Genomic DNA, 19,579 nt, shown 5'->3' with positions numbered 1-19,579 from the left:
AGACTGAAAGTCTGCCATTGCCTTCCTTTCATCAGAAGCTTAGATAGAAGCCCTCACATCCTCATCCCCGGGAAAAATGTGTTGATGTGAAAATGTCTGTCTAGATGAGCAATAATAATCACAAGGTTACTGGAGTTTTAGAAATGCAAATGTTTGTTCTGAACTAGCATCACATTAAAAATGAGTTATACAGCATATAAGTATTAGAATGTGTGCCTCTAGGTTAAAACATTAATAAAATAAAGAGAGGATGTTTAGAGAAATGAGCAATGGAAAAAGCATGAAACATTAGAAAGAGATAGCAGTAGTGTTTAATCTGACATAGGTTACAATGCTGTTAGTTTCCTCAAGATTGACCATATTCTCGGCCATAAAACAAGCCTCAACAAATTGAAAATAATTGAAATCATACAAAATATAGTTTCTACAACAGAATTAAACTAGGAATAATACAGAAATATCTCTGGGAAATCCCCAAATAATCCATGAGTGAAAGAGGAAGTCATACAGGAAATTAGAAAATAGTTTGAATTGAATAAAAATGAAAACAATATGTCAAAATTTGGGGGATGCAACTAAAGAAGTACTTAGAGGAAATTTTATAGCATTATATGTTTATACTAGAAAACAAAAGTTCTGAAATCTGTGAACTGAGCGTCCATCTTAAGAAACTGGGAAAATAAAAGCAATTAAACCCAAAGCAAGCAGAAGAAAGGAAACAATAAAGATAAGAGCATAAGTCAATGGAATTGAAAACAGAAAAGCAACAGAGAAAATCAAATAAGTCATAAACTGGTTCTTTTAAAGGATAAAAAAATTGACAAATCTCTAGGTACAGTGGTGAAAAAAAAAACAAAAAAGAAGATACAATTTGATAATAGCAGGAATAAAAGAGGGGATAGCACTACAGACCCTGCAGACACTAAAAAGACAATAAGGGGATATTATAAACAACTTTATGCCCCTAAATGTGAAAACTCAGATAAAGTAGACAAATTATTAAAGACACAAACTATCAAAAATCACTGAAGAAGATAACCTGAATAGTCCTGTATCTACCAAAGAGATCAAATTCCTAATTAAAATCATTCTGATAAAGAAAACTCCAGGCCAAGATGGTTTCACTGGTAAATCCTACAAAATATTCAAGTAAGAATTAATACCAATTCTACACTAATTCTTCTCGAAAAGAAATGAGGAGGAACTACACTTCTCAACTCATTTTATGAGACCAACATAATCTTGATACCAGAACCAGAAAACAGCATTGCAAGCAAAGAAAACTATGGTTTAATATCTGTCATGGATGTAACTGCAAAAATCCTCAAAAAATATTAGCAAACTGAATCTATGAATATATGAAAAAAAGATGAGTCATGATCAAGTGGAAAGATAGTTCAACATTAGAACAAGCAATTAATGTAATTCACCATATCAATATTTTCAGAAAAAGCACTTGACAATATTCAACATTAACTCATGATTAAAAAAACAAACAAAAAAGCCTCTTAGCAAACTAGGAATAGAAGGAACTTTCTTAACTTGATGAAGAACATCTTTGAAAAATCAGCGGCGTGTATCACACTGACTGAGAACAAGGCAGGGAGGCGTTCCTTCACCACTGCTACTCAGAACTGTACAGGAGGTCCTAGCCAATGCAATAAGGCAAGAAAAAAGTGATAAAAAGTATACAAATTAGAAAGGAAGAAGTAAAACTATCTCTATTCACAGAAGAAGTGATTGTCTTCAGAGAAAAGTCCAAAAGATTCTACACAAAAAGTTGTTAGAACTAATAAGAGAGTTTTGAAAAGTCATAGGATTCAATATACAAAATTAATAGTATTTCTGTAAACTAGCAATAAACAATTGAAAATTGAAATTCAAAGAAAAGCTTACCATAATACGATTAAAAAACATTAAATATTTAAGTATAAAGCTAACCAAATATGTCTAAGATCTGACTCTTGAAAACTAGAAAATATTGATATTAAATAAGACCTAAATGAATTGGCACATATACCCTGTTCATTGATTGGAAGACTAAATAGTGTTAAGATGTCAATTCTCCCCAAACTGATCTAAAGATTCAAAGCAATCTCAATAAAAATTCTAACAGGTTACTTTTTAGAAATCAGTAACATGATTTTAAAATTTTATGGAAAGGCAAAGAACTAGAATAGCTAAAAGTTATGAAAAAGAAGAACTAAGTTGAGGATGCATACTACCTGATTCTCACTTCCCATTCAGTGACAGTAATCAAAAGTGTGGTATTGACAGAAGGATAAGCACATAGATGAATGGAACTGGAGAGAGTGTTCAGAAATAGACCAACATGTATATAGTCAATTGACTTTCAATGGAAGATCAAAGGCAATTCAGTGGAAAAAGATAGTCTTTTTATCAAATGATCCCAGAACAATCAAACATTCACATATTAAAAAAGAAAAAAAAAGAAATCTTGACCCATACTTTATACCATATTAAAAAAAAACACAATATAGATCATATTCCTAAATTTAAACCTAAACTATGAAACTTCTCAAAGAAAACAGAGGAGAAAATCTTTGTGATTTTGAATTAGGCAAAGATTAATAAAATACACAAAAAGCCATAATCCTAACACAAGAAAAAGCTGGTAAATTGGACTGTACAAAAATGTTTAAATTATGCTCTTTGGAAAAAAAAGCAGTGTTACGAAAATAAAAAGACAACCCATTGACTGGAAAATATATTCAAAACACACATCTAATAAAGGACTCATAGCCAAAATATATAAAGAACTCTCAAAACTCATAAGGAAATAATCCAATTTTAAAAATAGGTAAGGTATTTGAACAAACACTTCATCAGAGAAGCTCTCTTAATAGCAAATAAGCAAATGAAAGGATGCTCAACATCATTATTCATTAGGGAAATGCAAGTTAAAACCATGATGAGAGGGGCCAGCCCGGTGGCACAGCGGTTAAGTTCGCACGTACCGCTTCGGTGGCCCAGGGTTCGCCAGTTCAGATTCCAGGTGTGGACCTATGCACTGCTTGTCAAGCCACGCTGTGGTAGGCATCCCACATATAACGCAGAGAAGATGGGCATGATGTTAGTTCAGGGCCAATCTTCCTCAGTAAAAGGAGGATTGGTGGCAGATGTTAGCTCAGGGCTAATCTTCCTCAAAAAACAAAAAAAACCCAAAAAAACCACGATGAGAAACCATCACCTATTCAAATGGGTACAATAAAGAAAAACTGACAAAATAACAAGTGCTGTTGAAAATGTGGAGCAAGTAGAACTCTCAAATACTGCTGGTGAGAACGCAAATTATTCAATTACTTTGGAAAACAGTATGGCAATTTCTTATATACACTCACCAAACGATCTAACAATCTTGTTCCTAGATATTTCCTCATGAGAAATGAAGACATAAGAAAGCAAAACAAATTAATGAAAATATTTATAGCAGCTTTATTGGTAATCGCCCCAAAAGGGAATCAAACCAAATATCCTTCAGCTGATGAACAGATTAAAAAACTATGGTATAGTCATATAATAGAATCCCGCTTGACAATAAGAAGACATAAACTACTGGTACACACAAAAATATGGATGAATCTCAAATGAATTATGCTAAGATTTACCAATTTACTAAGGTCACATGGTATATAGCTACATTATATGATATTCTGGAAACAGCAAAAATCTAGGGACAGAAAACATACCAGTGATTGCCAGGACCCAGGAGTTGGGGAAAGAATTGACCATGAAGTGACACAAGGGCATTTTTGGTGGTAAGCAACTATTCTATATCTTGATTGTGGTGATTTACATGACCACATGCAATGGTCAAAACTTATAGAATTGTAAACGAAAATAGATGAATTCTACTGCATGTAAATCATACCTCGAAAAACCTGACTTCAATTTTAAAAAGAGTTTTAAAGATTTTTAAGAAGCCACTTGCAGGGGAAAAATACAGTAAGGATCAGACCCAAGTAAATGAGAAAAAAATCTTCTAAGAAGGAAACACAGCTATTTAATCCAGGATGAAAGGAACCTAAAGAGAGAAAAAGTTTTCAAGAGAAGATGAAACCAGTAAATTAAGGTTAAGATGTCTGCAAAAAACAGCTTCTTCCTGGTCCAGGAGGTCATCAGGAACATACAGGGTATCTTAAGAAATGAGAAATAACTTGGTAGCTTCTTTAGAGTTGAGGCGACTGGGTCACAGAAAGAGAGTGGTAGGCAGGATTCTAAGATGCCTCACTCATTCCCGTCTCCCAGTGTACACACCCTGTATGATCTCCTGCACTTGAGTGTAGGTGAGACTTGTAAATATCCTGGGAATTCACTCCCATGATTAGGTGACTAGTCAATTGACTCGGAGTTCCTTAAATGGGAGCTTATCCTGGGTGAAAGTGACCTAATCTGGTGAGTCCTTAAAAGGGCAACTGGGCCCTCAGTGAATGGAGAGGTTCTCCTGTCGTGCTGTGACCCACCCATGGAGGAGACTATGAGGCAAAGACGTGAGGACAGCCTCCAGGAGTTGAGGGCAGGGAAATGGGACTGAATTCTGCCAACAACCAGTCTTCTCAGAAAAGTTCACTTATCTGCAAACCTCAGAGGAGATCAAAGCCCCAGTTAACCCTGATTTCTGCCTGGGAAGACTCTTAGCAGAGAACCCATGCTCAGATTTCTGACCTAGAGAAACTGAAGGATGATAAATGTGTGTTGGTTTAAGCCACTAAATTTGTGGTGATTTTGTCATCACAGCGATAGAAAACAAATTCAAAGAGTGAATGTGTCAAGCTAGTTTAATCAATGAGAATACTGGCATGGTTTTGACTCCAACAGTTCCTCACTCAATAGTAAGCTAGTTTTAATGATTTGCTATATACAGAATCAAAAAGCACCATAAAAGGTAACATCACAGAGACAAGAGGGGAAGACTAAAGGGATGAAGTCTTTGGAGAAGAATCTCCCTCAAGTCTGCCCAGTGGTGGCCAAGAAAGCCCAGCATAGACTGGTGGAGGGGCCTTCTGTTGGAGGCTCCCTGGTCTTATCTCATCATACTTGATAATTCTGTGTCCCTACAGGTTTCCCTTCTCTACCTCCAGGCCACGACTGCACCCACTCTCCTCTCTGGGCTGGCCACCCTCCCACAGGTCTCCAGGGCCAACAGTGACATCCAGAGCAGAAAACACGTCAGTGTTCACTTTCCTAACACTCATTCTTAACACACTCATTTGCAAGGCTAGGCACCAGGAAACAACCACTCAGCTTTATAACCACAAAAGAAAGCATGAATCATTCCTGAAGCATCTTTCTAAATAGTGAAAATAGATAGAAGGGTTTCCCCCCCAAAGAATATTGTTTGAATTACAGGTTGAAGTATCTTGCAAATTAAAAAAAAATTATGTTCTTCATTTTCATAACCTATTAACTCTTTTATTTTATAACATTGTCATTCTAAACATCATATAATGAAAATGGAATAAATAATAACTTACCCTGCAACTTTTTAGCCTGATGAAATCAACCTTCATAGAGACAAATCTATCCGAATTTCGACTGATGTTCTTAAGGTGTTCGACAAGATCCATACAGAACTTGTAACCTCCTTTAAGCACACACAGGATCAGAATGTCACAATATCCTAAATCTTTCATAATATCCTTAGCCAGCCGCTCAATTCTGAAAGAAGGGATTAAAAGATATATTAAAGCATAACTACTTCCGAGTATTTTTGTTCCTTTCAAAAAAAATGCATGATGTATTACACATATCAGATAATGCAGGGGAATGTGTAGAAGTGCTTGGGAGATAGAACCCTACAGAAAAAGAAGCTTTGTTACAGCTGGACAAAGAGAGAGTGTTCGAAACATATTTCTGATAACCACATCATCAACAGTACATTTTTGCTCCTCTGTGTCACAAAAATGATTAAGGTGTAAAATACAATGTCAAAGACCATGAATGCTATTATTTTATCACTACAGAGCCTGGTTGTTAAGCTTAACAAGGCTATGATGGTATTTGGTGATGTTATGCTCACTTTATAGCAGAGAAAAAGGAAATGGAGAATGATTCGCCACCGTGCCACATTACAGGAGACTGGAGGAAAAGTCAAGCCCATAGTAAATATCAAAAGAATAGCATTTGTCTTATGTTTGACAAAGATAACACATTACCTACGTGAAAGGTGCCCCAGAGTACCATTCTAGTAGGCACCATTTCCATGGAATACAATGTGAATGATGCTTCCTGGAATTATGCAATGATGCAGCCTTGTGCTGGCACCCAATACCTAATTTGGAACTGTCATTGTATTTTTTCTAATTGTCTCATAGGTCCATTGCCCATACACCCATACAACATTAAAATCTTTAATAAAGGCAGGATCTAAGGTGCCTACTTTTTTTTTAAATTCCCACTGGCACTTCAAATAGAATTAGATTTAAAATAGATGAACTGAATGATCTGAATATATATGTATATAACATTATATATGTTCTACAGGTGTAATATATATTACATAATATATTTCATATATGTTTTTATATGTGTGTATATATGCATACACACATATAGACATATACATATAAAATGGCAGCCATGGTTTTAGACAACGTTTTTCAAAATATGATCATCAAAAAATGTACATCAGCATGCCAGATATTCTATAAAAGGAACATCTGTTTCCAGCTTGAGGGATTGAAGAGGTTAACACATCCTCTCAACAAAAAGCAACTACAAAGTTGGACAAAATTGTCAAAAACAACCATTTCAGCAGTCTGGAAATCAACCAAAGGCATACAACAAACTGAGAATCATCTATTCATGAAAACACTGGACACAGGGTAGAAAGAGTACAAGTCTGTGGCATTCTTACCCAGGAATGCTCCCAACCCCTTTAACCCCCCTTCAGCCCTGTTGTTCAACCAGGTAGTTCAACCACGGTGGGGCACTGCCAGAGGGAGCTCACTTGACTGGGAGCATTGTCACCTAAAATGGCCATCTTGGTAGCACCTGAACAGAGAGGCCTAGTGGCTCCAGTATCCTGGAGTGGCAGTCTTGTCTGAGCAACTAACTGGCATACTAGTTGGGGATTTGATAGGGAGTTCCAGGAGGTTAGAATCATGGGAGAGAGGTACACAATAACCTCTTCACATATCCCAAGTTGACCAAAAGCTATGCATATGCACAACAGAGACTAGTGTGGGCTCAAGCCACCCACACATCCCCGGATGACGGAGCCTGTAAGCACATGCAGAGGAAATGCAAGAAAGCCCAGGAAGATTTGAAGAAGCCTGGAAAGTCAAATGTGTTTGCCAGACCCCTCACACACATTCATCAGCAGAGAGTGGAAGCCTTACTGGCTCCCGGTGTTGAGTACAATCTCCAACCAATCTTAGGATGAAGACTAAGCTATGCAGACAGACGGCTGAACCCTGATAAGTGAAGCTTAAAAATAAAAACAAGAAAAATAAACTGCACACCATCAGAGGCTGCATATTGTGGGGGGAGACATTTCACGAAGTGGAAGACAAAAAAAGAAACAAAGAACAAGGGCAATGAATAGGAAATAGTTACAAATATGGCAGATATTAAACCAACTATATCACTAGTCACTTTAAATGTGAATGGTCTAAATACACCAATTAAAAGGCAGGGACGGTCAGAGTGGATTAAAAAACAAGACCTAATCATATGTTGTCTACAAGAATGCACTTTAAATATGAGGACACATAGAGATTAAAAGTAAAGGGATGGAGAAGGACATACCATGAGAACACTAATCAAAAGAAATCTGGGGTAGCCATATTAATTTCAGATAAAGCAGACTTCAGAGCAAGGAAATTATCAGGAATAAAGTGGGGCATTATATAATAATAAAGAGGTCAATTCTCCAAAAAGACATAGCAATCTTTAATGTATATGCACCTAACAGGGTATCAAAAAACTGATAGAACTGCAAAGAGAAATAGATGAATGTACTGTTGCAGTGGGAGACTTCAACACCCTTCTCAGTAACTGACAGATCCAGCAGGCAGAAAACTAGTAAGGATATTGTTGAAGTGAACAATACCATAGACCAACTGGACCTAACTGACGTTTATGGAATATGTCATCCAATGTTCTTCTCAAAAGATATAATAAGAAAATGAAAAGACAAGCCACAGACTGGGGGAAAATATTTGCAAATCATACATCTAATAAAGGACTTACATCCAGAACATATAAAGAACTCTTATAATTCAATAAGAAGACAAAGAACCCAACTCAAAAATTGGCGAAAGACTTAAATAGACATCTCTCCGAAGATGTATGAATAGCTAACAAGTACACTAATCATCAAGAAAATGCAAATTAAAACCACAAGGAGATACCTTTATACATCCACTGGAATAGCTATCAACAAAAGGACACACAGTACTAAATGTTGGCAAGTATGCAGAGAAACTGGATCTCCGATCCACTGCTGGTGGAAATGTAAAATGGTACAGCCATTTTGGAAAATAACTGGCAATTTCTTAAGCTTGCCATAAAACTCAATGCCACTCCAAGGAATCCATCCAAGAGAAAGCAAGATAAGTCGACACAAAGACTTACAGGTGAACGTTCATTGAGGCATTATTCGTAATAGTCGAAAACTAGAAATCCAAATGTCCAGCAGCTGGTGAATCAATAATTAAATATTGTATGATTTAATTTATATAAAATGTTCAGAAAAGACAAAGTTATTAAGAAAGAAATCAGATTAGTGATTGCCTGATGCTGGGGGTAGAAGTAGGGGTTGACAGCAAACACATTTTTGGGGATGACAAAAATATTGTAAAACAATGGTGGTGATGGTTGCCCAACCATAAATATTGGCTAAAAATCATTGAATGATTTACCTACAGTGGGTGAATTTTGTAGTATGTAAATTACACATTAATAAATTCATCTTAAAGGTGGGGATGGGCATTCCTGGCCCTACTGTAGACCACTGAATCAGAATTTCTGGACATAAAGCTTAAGAAGATGCATTTTAATAAGTTCACTGGGTAAGACGCCTGTAAAGGGAACTGGCTTCAGGTAACCTTACCAGGACTCAATCATGTACTAGATCAGGATGCAATTAATTTAAGTCATAAAATTCATGTGAGAAAAGCAGGAATTTGTTTAAACCAGGAGATCCCCAAACTAGCATTAAGGGAAAAATCTTCTGAGAGTTATTAAGAGGTGTACTGAGTACAAAGACAAAAGTTGGTTTAATTGTTAAAGTCGAGGTTTCTTTTCCTTTTTTTTTTTTTTTTTTGCGGGAATTTCCATATCTTTAATATGACTTATCAACAGGAAGATTTAGCAATTTGGGAGTTGCAAAATCTCCCAAGTTTATTTGATCACAGAACCTCTTTTTCCCTCTGGGGATCAGAATTTGTATTCCATGGAAAGCCATGTTAGGCCATGAGAAACCCCAAACTAGACCTTATTTTAATAATATAGTTTGAGAGAAAGTGCAATATGCTAGTCTTATCCAATGGAAAATCTTAGAATTGGAGTGAAAGAATGACATTTTCTTTTGCTTACAGACAGTAATTGATGGAAAGATAATATCCTGGGAAGAGCGACCATGTAGGGTTTTTCAAACTTTCCTTTGGCTGAAGACCTATTTCATAAAGTTAAATTTTAACTCAGAAGAATATAACAGATTTAAAAAGACAGAGGCAGAAGTCTAAGGTTTAAGGAAAAGGGTTGGGTGGGGAGCCCAAAGTCTCAATTTCCTCCTGCACTTCAATGCCTCCTCCACTCTGATTCTGGGTCTCTGAAGAATCTCTGATTCCCGGGAGTGGACTGTGAAACCCATGAAGCTTGCTTTCCATATAAATGTGAAGGCTTAAGTATCTGACCTTTGTATAAGAAATTAGAGGTATATAGGAAGGTAATAGTCTGGACATTAAGGCAGTTTTGTTAAAGGGGTATGACCTATACACCCTGCTGCTTATCGAGAGCTGAACTGGAGGAGACCCTCTAAAAACCAAGAACAAACAGCGGTGACTTAGGGGCTTAGAACAGGAGAGAAATGTTGGCTTTTGGAAAGCCAATCAGCTAGGAAGCAGCCAGAGGACATCTATGTAGACAGGTCAGAAAGAACTAGAAATAGTATTCTAGAAATAGTTCTGTGTGGATATTTTTAAGCTGCAAATACTCCTATTCCGAAAACATTTCCACTGGCTGGAAAACATAATTGTGCACAGACTGGCTGACCTGTGATACATGACGTGATCCGAGATAAAGGCAAGTTGCAGGTAAAGCCCGGGTTTTAGGGGTGTGTCCTCTGAAGGCAAAGGTTACCTCTTAACTCTCCTTGGTTAACTCAAGAGTCTGCGGAAAAACCTGAGACAAAGGTCATGGGGTGAAGAGCAATGCTTTCCCCACTCCCATTTTCATCAGTTTGTATAGGACATTGTTATCCTGAGGCTGTCATTATAATGTAATACCTCACATATGTATATCCTTCTTCCCATTTTCCCTGAACAAATGTCCAGGTAAAAAGTTCAGTTAAAGCACAGACTCATTTTATTCCAAATTCTCTGTCCTATAAAAGTTCTGTCTTCCACTACATAAAAGAGACAGGAATAGCGTCCTAAAGTGTATTGTATGACTCCCACATGAGAGGGCCAGCCAGCGCAGGCCCAAGACTGACACAGGAAGTGACACTCACCTGTCCACAATGATGCCACGAGGTAAGAGGACATATTCCAAATCTCCATAATAATGCTGTGGGTATGTGAATAAATTCAAGTCATACCCTGGCCAATTGTCCTTAATCTGTAAATCAAATTATTTTGGTTACAAGAGTTTTCACTGGAAGTTTATTTTTAAAACATAAATAAACCAAAAAAAAGAGTATCACTTGAAAAAAGAATAATATTGAATATAGAGAATAGGTCTGACAATCACTATGGCATTAAATTATATTCTGTCAACCTAGGAAAAGCTCAGTGGGGACAATGTAATTTGTTTCACACAACCTGATAAAACATCTTGTACTGAAGGGAACAGAGAATTCAGTTCCTAACTTTTGGCATCACACAATAAAATATAAACTTAATGTCTTATAGCATTGTTTGTGAGAGTGTATATATGTAAATATATAATTTGTACCTAAACTATGAATATTATCATGAATCTATCATAAGTAACATTATGCTTATGATTGTATTAATATAGACAGTATCATAATACATTATTATATTATTATATATACTATTACATTTCTATGCATTGTAAGTGCCTCACCTGCCTGGGAAAAGTTACCTACTAAAGTACATGCCTCTGGGGATTAGTGTAGACCCAAACTTCCGAGTGGTCTAGTCATTAAAGCAAAGTCTTCGAAAAGATGTACTATGGTGAGAACTTAAGCCAGTCCTATTGGGAAACTGTTGCTCCAGAAAATTGGCCAGTTCGGTTAGTGGATATCTTGCTTAGGCTGGATGCACAAATTTTATGGTTAGAATAGTAAAGAGGTGGGAGAGAAAATGAAGGTGAAGACCGAGTTACTTTTACTTTCAGATCAAGAAAGGATGCAACACAAAAGTGTCACGCGCTCAAGCTATACCATAGCTCTGTCGCAGGTCCCCCCCACCCCCATGCTTTGATTACTCCTGCACAATTCCATCAGACTCCTCTACCCAGCCTTGAGCTTTCGAGGCCTTTCATAATGCAGAGCTCTCCTAATTTTCCAGCCCAGTTCCCTCCCCCAGCCTTTCCCATCCTCAGATTGCTCCTCAGTCAAGTCGTGATCCTTCCCAGCTCTGCGTTCTGTTTATTTGCCTGTCTTACACCTACATGCTCTCGCTCTCTTTCCCCCCTCCCTCTGTAGCCCAAGCTCAGCTCCCTCCACAGAAGCTCAGATCAGGCCCCACTTCTTTCTGGAGGCCTTGCTGACTGCTCCCGCTCTCTGATCTTCTCACCCAAACTCCTGGTGCCCCTTGCAGCTCTCTGTCTTCCCAAAGGCTCCCAATCAGGCTCCTTGAGAAGACTCTTGTCCCTTCAAGCCTCTGGCTCTTGGTCTGTTGTTTTAGAACCCATCTGTACTTCATTTAATGCTGGGCTATGCCCCTGCTTTCCACTCTCCTCCTCACCTAGGACTCAAACCAACTCTCTTTTGCTCAGGCTTGAGAAGGGCATCTTATGGTCCAGCCCCCACTCACTCCCACGCTAGTTCTGGGTTCTGGGATGCCAGCCAACCAAACTCATGGATGTCTCCCAAATGCATCCCTTCCGTATCTCAGTAACGGACGCTCATTTTTCCATTGCTCTGATCAAAACCTCAGAGTTGTCTTTGAGTCCTTTCTTTCATTCCCTCTTGCAACCCATTAGCAAATCCTATCATCGACTTCTTCAGAATTTAACCAGGACCACCTCTCAGCATCTGCACTGATTCCTCCCGGTCCATGCCACCATTGTTTCTCCTGGGACCATGCCATAGCTGCCATACTCACCTCCCTGCTTCCACCTTGGCCTCTGCCCCCCACATGGCAGCTGGAGTGCTCCTTTAAAAATGCACATCATATCTGGGAAGTCTTCTGCTCATGTTTTTTCAAGGGCTTCCCATTTCACTCTGAGGACAATCCAGAGTCCTCTCAACATGGCCCAGAGGGTCTACCTCTCAGACTCATCCCAGGCACCCTCTTACTCCTTCACTTTGCTTCAGTCACCGTTCTCCTTGTTGATCCTTGAACGTGCCAAGCACGCTCCTGCCTCAAGAGCTTTGAACCTATTTCTTTTGCCTTCAATCCTCTTCCCTCAGATATCCACACGGCTTACGCTTCACTTTCTTCAAGTCTCCATTCAAATGTCACCTCCACGAAGAGGCCTTCCCTGACCATCTATATAAAATAGCACCCCCTTTCTTCCCTCTCATCTCTGCATCCCTCTTACCTAGCTTTACTTTCCTCCATAGCATTATTCCCACTGAATGTGACATATGTATGTCTGCGTGTGTGCTTTGTCTTGTCTCCGCCCACTAGAATGTTAGCTCCTTCTGGCAAAGACTTTGTCTTATTCACCATTGAAACCCCAGTGCTCAGAACACTGACCTAGAATATGGTATGTGCTCAAAAATGTTAAATGCATGAATGAATGACACGGTCTCCATCTACGAACTACCCGATACTATCTGAACTCCAGCCTCACCTCTCGGTTTGTCTCCTTGTGATAAAGAGCACCAGTGTTCAAGGCTCTGGAAATGCATATCCACCATGGACAGACTGACAACCACATGGTGCATGTCATCTGTATATTTGGAGAGTATCTCATTGGCTTGGCCTCTACCGGCAAACTGGCTGGGCATAACTGTTGAATTTCCAGAGAGCAGCTCTGGCTCCCACCCATGAAAACTCCTTGGGCCTGCTGTAACCAGCAACCCCACAGTGGCTGGTCAGAGCCTGAGCCACCAGCTGTACATGAAGATCCTCTGGCAGGGCACGTGAAGCCCAGACAAGAACCCTGACCAGCACCAGGCCCTGGGAGATCACCCAAGGGCACAGCACTTTCCGGCTCCCCTTCCAGACCACACACACTACCCACGCCACTTCCTGGAGTCCTTCCAGGTGGTGGCATCAATAACTGGAGGTCTTCTGAGCCTTTTTCTCCCACCGTGCAAATCCTTTTACTGTCCCCTGCTCTGGCCAAATCTCAGAGACTACTTCCCACTCCATGTTCTCAAGCTTAGCTCTGACACTTACTAACTGTGACATCAGGGAAATTACTTATCCTTTCTGAGACTAAGAATCCCTCTCCTTTAAATAAGACACAATAAAACCTATGGACAGAGTTGCTGTGAGGAGAAAGAGACAGAATAGATAATGTACTCAGAGTTCCTGATGTATAATAAGTGCCTAATAAGTGATGCCAAAAAAAGGATGATAGGAAAGTGACAAATAAAACAAACCTATTGATAAAAACTGTTACACAAATCGGTAGTGCACAGGCAGCATGGAGTCATGGTTAAAAATATGGACTTAGTGGGGCCAGCCCAGTGGTATAGCGGTTAAGTTTGTGTGCTCTGCTTCAGCGGCCCAGAGTTTGCAGGTTTGGATCCCAGGCACAGACCTACACACCACTCATCAAGCCCCACTGCAGTGGCATCCACATACAAAATAGAGGAAGACTGGCATGGAAGTTAGCTCAGTGACAATCTTCCAAGCAAAAAGAGGAAGATCGGCAACAGATTTTAGCTCAGGGCCAATCTTCCTCACCAAAATACCCAACAACAAAAAAAGAGATAAGATAAGATAGATAACGGATATAAAACTCATATCAGGATCTGGTCTATAGTACTTACACAATAAATGTGAAGCATTTAGATGTACTGAAACATCAATAGTTTACTCACAAATTGTATGTTTTAATTAATTTAAAGAAGTGCCTCAAACCTATTTGCTAAAGTCTTATCACCCTAGTTAAAGCGACAAACTTTAAAGTAGGAGAAACGTATTTCTTTAAAACTCTTCTATAATCCAAACTGGCCTTATTTCCAATGAGTCTGAAACAGTGAGTTTTCCTTGTTGAGATAAACGACAATTAGAGTGAAAGGAACCACTGGTTTGCCCTTTGTAATCCTCAAGGGCGCATGCAGATTGCGCTGTCGGTAAGGCCTAACCCTGAAGGAATGGAGGCTGTTACAAACTGTAGATAATTACGTTATTCATCTGCTTTTGAAAAATCCAAACAAGAAGTCTTTAAATAGTTTCAGTATCACAGATAATATGCTCTAAGTTTATTCAGAACAATGCTTTCTCTGTTCAAAGACTCAAAACATGGCCAAGCTGAGGAAGTGACAAACACATTAACCGAGCCATTTTATACAACATCCAAATCCCAGCTCTCATTCGGCTTCTCCTTTTTCTCATCTGAAGATGTATTGAAAACCTTCTTTCTAAGTCATTAAAAATAATTTTTTGCTGAGAATATTTCTTGTATCATTTTTCAGGGTTTTTCCCCCAGGGAGAAAAATAATTTGGAAACACTTATAAAAAGTGGATCTCTGCTCCTCTCTGCCACTGACCCCCACTCTGGGCCCCACTCTCTCCTTCAGGCAGTGACCATGGCTGCAACCAATGCTCAGGCTCACGTCTACCCCTCATCCGTCAGCTCTGCTTCCAGGAATCCCACACACGAACACTGGCCCAGGGAAGGAGGCGCACCGTGATGGGGGTTGAGAAAATGGGTAGAAGTGGTTCCCTAAAAGAAGGGCCCCAGGTTCTGCTACCCGAGGAATGAAGGGGGACTCGACACCAAATAACGCTTTGTATCACACATACCTTCCTCTTTATGGGGGGCTTGGTACCCAGAAAGTGAAACTCATTACAGCCTAGTAAAATTGTGCGTTAGATGGATTATCTGATCACTTATCTCCAATACTGCTACATTTCTTTGAGGCGCAAAGGGAGAGCCACCCACAACAGCAACACATCCATCATTTTAAATTTGTCTCTTCTCCTTAGCCCCACCAAACTCACTGTGTAGGTACTAACTACGGTTCTTTCAATAACGGTTTGGTAAAAACAAAACATACCTAAGAATGTGATCCCAAAAGGCCAGATGGGTAGAGAAGATCTTTATTTCTCCCTGAGAGTAACAAAGATGCACCAACCAGGGGCTGGTGACCTCACCAGCTTCACATCAAGTGACCAGTCCACCCTGAGCAAAGCTTCTGAACGTGGGGTCTACATCTCTTATTTGGCAATTAGCACTTTCTACAATTTATTGCCAATAATCTACTAATGTCCTACTTCCTCAGTTCAGCTGAAAGCCATTTGTAGACAAGAGCCATCTTAAATCTCTTAACATTCCCTTCTCTTGCACAAACTATACTTCTCGTTCATGCTTAAGTCACCAGCTCTATGCCCCTTGCCATCTTCATCACCAAGTTTCTACCAACTCAGAATTTTCTTCTCCACCTCATTCTGGACAACTCCAATGCCTGCCTGGATGATCCTACTAGCTACTCCATCTTGTAGTTCCTTCACCTGCCTTAATCCAAACCACTTCATCTTTTTTTGTGTGTGCGAGGAACATTGGCCCTGAGCTAACATCTGCGCCAATCTTCCTCTATTTTATGTGGGGTGCCATCACAGCGTGGCTTGATGAGCGGTGGTAGGATCGTGCCCGGGATCTGAACCTGTGAACCTCAGACCTCTGAAGGAGAGCATGGAAACTTAACCACTACACCACCAGGCTGGCCCCTCAAACCAAACCACTTCATCTTTATTCTATATTATCCACGTCCAACCCTCCGGAGCGGCCCCACCTCTGAAATCCTTCTGTGCAATCGCAGCTTCCTATGTAGCATAGTGACTGAAAGTGGGCTGCAAATCCTGCTTCGGCCATTTGCTGGTTGTGAGACCTTGGTGATTTACTTAATCTCTCGGTGCCTGTTTCTCCCTTTGTAAATAGGAAGTATAATACACCTACCTCAAAGATTTGTGAGGATTAAATGAATAATACAGGAAAACCACATAAATGCTCAATAAATGCTTGTTATTGTTATCTGCCCCCCTTTTTTACTGGTACTAAAATTTCCCTTTGATTTTTTGCAACCCATCCTTGGGGGCTCTCTATTTCCCCAGTGTACCTACTCTCTGAGCTTTCCTTTTCTTCTCTACCCTAGATGCAGCAGGCTTCCACCAGACCTTGAATTCACTCTGAATTTGCCTTGCCTGCCTATATCCAACCTGAGGTTAATCTAATTACCCCAAGTTCTACTAGAGAAAATGACATATCTCCATTATACATTGATTATTTCCCACCTCAGTGGCCCCTTTCACTACCTCACTCCGTCTGTCACAAAATTACCTTGCTTTTGAGAGGGCTTCTTTTGACACTAATAGATTGGGCTATTTACAATGTTCCATCATTTGCTTTTTAGATTATAAGAACCTACCTACCCTATTAGTCATATAGATTTAACTTATTCCTTTTTCAGAGTATCCACTATTAAGTAGTAGCACCATATTTTAACCATTCTCCTGATGGGATGGTTGTTTAAAAGATTCTCACTACAAGTGGCTTTGTAACTGTTGAAGACAATGGCCTCTTTTCCATCTGTATCCTACTTTTTGCTCTTTCTGCAGCATCTGACACTCTTGATGACCTCTTAGCCCCCTCACCCCCCTCCACAAAGCTCTGTTCCCTAGGCATCTACCACCCTGCCTGCTCTATCCTGCTCGGCTACTCATTCTTGGTTTCTTTATCAGGCTTCTCCTAGACGCCCTGCCTCTCACATTTGAGGCATTCCAGGTTTCTACCCTTCACAGTGGTTTTGAATTTTCTTTCCGTTTTCACGGGGCATCCCTATCCACTCCCAAGCATCAGATACTTTTCTACTTGCTGATGATTTCTAAGTCTATCCAATCACTCCCCTGAGTTCCAGTATGAATTTCAAGTTGCCTTCAGTGTATCCTGACCGCCAGGCCCTGCAGGTACTACTGACTCAATTTGTCCAGAATTGCACTTATTTCCCTTTCTACATTTTCATCCTCCTGCCACTCACTCCATCCCTGGGCCTGACCATCCTTTCCATGGCAACTGGAGTGATGTTTTTCAAAGCATAAGTTGTGTGTAATGACCTCGTCTCGGGACATAATGATTTCTTCGCACTTGGTATGCACTATCTCAGAGTTCTCTTCCCAGTCATCCCATGGCCACCTCTTGCTTCCTCTTCAGATTGTGGCTTCAGCGTCATGACAAAGAGGCCATCCTGACCACTTGAGCAAAAGTGCTCCCCAGCCCTCCTCCAATCAGTGTCTGTCTCGTGGCCCTCTTATCATTGCACGTGTCACTCTCTGAAATTATCTTTGTTTATTTGCTGTTACACTGCCTACGTCCCTTCTCTAGAATGGAAGCTCCATGAAGACAAGGCTGTGTCTTGTTCTCTGCTGTGTCCCAGAGCCTAGGACAATGCCTGGAATCCAGCAGGTCAGTCAACGTGTGTGGAACAAATAACTAAACGTACTCCTCATCCTTTAAGAGGGAAAGGGCCCGCTGTGAAATTAAGGACTGGGCAGCACATTTCGACCTGAACAGTTCTGTTTCCGTGTGAGGTGTTTCCTTCTCAAATCTCTTACTCCAGCAGTCCATTCATAATCTCTGACAGATCATCTATGAATTACAGGCTGAAAGTGTAGCAAGTTGACCCACCCACCAGTTTCCACTAAACCTGACACTGTAATAACGACCACCTTCCGTAGAAACCATTCCTGAAGGGAGCCGGGAGTGGAAGCTGGTGGCCACAGGGCAAGACTGGATTTGATTCCAGAACACTGAGAGATGGCTATCCTCTGGTTGACTCCTCGAGGGAATCCCGGGAATAAAGAGGCTCCGTTCTGGGAACCCATCATCCCATATCCTCCCATCTGGACACAGTACTAGATATTTTACATACATCCTCTCCAATTCGCCCAACAGGCCCAGCAGGCTGTGTTTCCTTTTGCTGAAAAGGAAACTGACACTCAGAGGCACTAGGAAAGGTCTCACAGACAGGGTCCCAGGGCAGGTTTCAAAGCTCAAACTCCGTCCACTGGAGCTACTTTATTTCCTAGCTGCCCCGGAGAATCCTCAGTATCCTTCTGGAAAACAAAACTTGAAGCCCGCGCTGGAGGAGTCAGGAGGAAGCACAGAAGGAAGGAGCCCCACAAGAGTAGCACGCGGGGGTCTTCTCAGACCTACCCCGGCTCCCAGAGGTGGCTCCTGGTGTCTAGCAGGAGTGGGGACCCAGCATTACACCAGCTTAAGGCTGGAGGAGCAGATTCTTGGCCGCGGGCGAGGGGGCGGGGGCTGGGGATGCGGAGAGGGGAAACCGGGCGAAGCGACGTTAAGTGTTGGATCAGATTGGGCGCAGGGAGCCGGGAGCCAGGAGGGGAGGAGGGATGCGATCCCCGCCGCGAGGGAGGAACAAAGCAGAGGCCCGCTCTCTCACCCGAATACATTTCAGGCATTTAATCTAGAAGGAGCGTGCCAAGAAGGGAGGGGAGGCGAGAGCCGGGAGCGCACGACTCGGGACCGAAATCAGGAGTTAGCATTTACCACCACGCCTCGCCCGTAGTCTGGCGCCTCCTCACTGCTCCCGGCCATGTTTCTCCCGGGGAAAGCGGGCGGGAAAGCAGGACGCGGGAAGGACCTGGGAGGGGCTGGGCCGCCCCGCCCCGGGGTTAGGAAGCGGCGCGGACCCGGGGCCTGGCGCAACTCCAGCGCCTCGGCCTCGGCGCCCCACCCCCGGTCGGGACTCGGGGCGGGGATGCGGGGATGCGCGCCCCGAGCGCAGGCTGGCGGCGCGGGGAGCAGCTGCGGGGCGGCGCCCGCCCCACCGGAGCGCAGGCCCGGGGCACCCGGGCGCATCCCTGGCGGCCGCCGCCCGCTGCGCGCCCGTCTGCGAGCCGGGAGCCCCGCCGCCTGCGCCGCGCCCCGCGGGGCCCCGGGAGCAGCAGGCTGCCCTCGGCTCGATCTTTGCAGGAAGAGAAAGTGTGCCCCGGTGCCCTGCCTCCCTGAGTCTGTCGTCCCGGCTTTCCCGCTGACAATGTCTTCAATCCTTCGTGCTAAT

General features: G+C 41.6%; 1 protein-coding gene across 1 annotated transcript in view; it reads right to left on the bottom strand.

Moving 5' to 3' along the window:
* The window catches only part of PRTFDC1 (phosphoribosyl transferase domain containing 1), an 83,304-nt gene extending 64,118 nt beyond the window's left edge, over positions 1–19,186 (bottom strand). The window contains exons 1-3 of the mRNA XM_070601550.1: positions 19,066–19,186; positions 10,697–10,803; positions 5,496–5,679 (exon numbers count right to left, since the gene is read on the bottom strand). Coding sequence (XP_070457651.1) covers positions 5,496–5,679; positions 10,697–10,803; positions 19,066–19,113 — 339 coding nt within the window. The 5' untranslated portion in view covers positions 19,114–19,186. The remainder of the gene's footprint in view (positions 1–5,495; positions 5,680–10,696; positions 10,804–19,065) is intronic.
* Positions 19,187–19,579: the final 393 nt, after the last annotated feature.

The sequence above is a fragment of the Equus przewalskii genome, chromosome 30 (assembly GCF_037783145.1).
Source record: "Equus przewalskii isolate Varuska chromosome 30, EquPr2, whole genome shotgun sequence".
NCBI classification, from domain to species: domain Eukaryota; kingdom Metazoa; phylum Chordata; class Mammalia; order Perissodactyla; family Equidae; genus Equus; species Equus przewalskii.
This window is presented reverse-complemented; position numbering and strand designations above follow the sequence as displayed.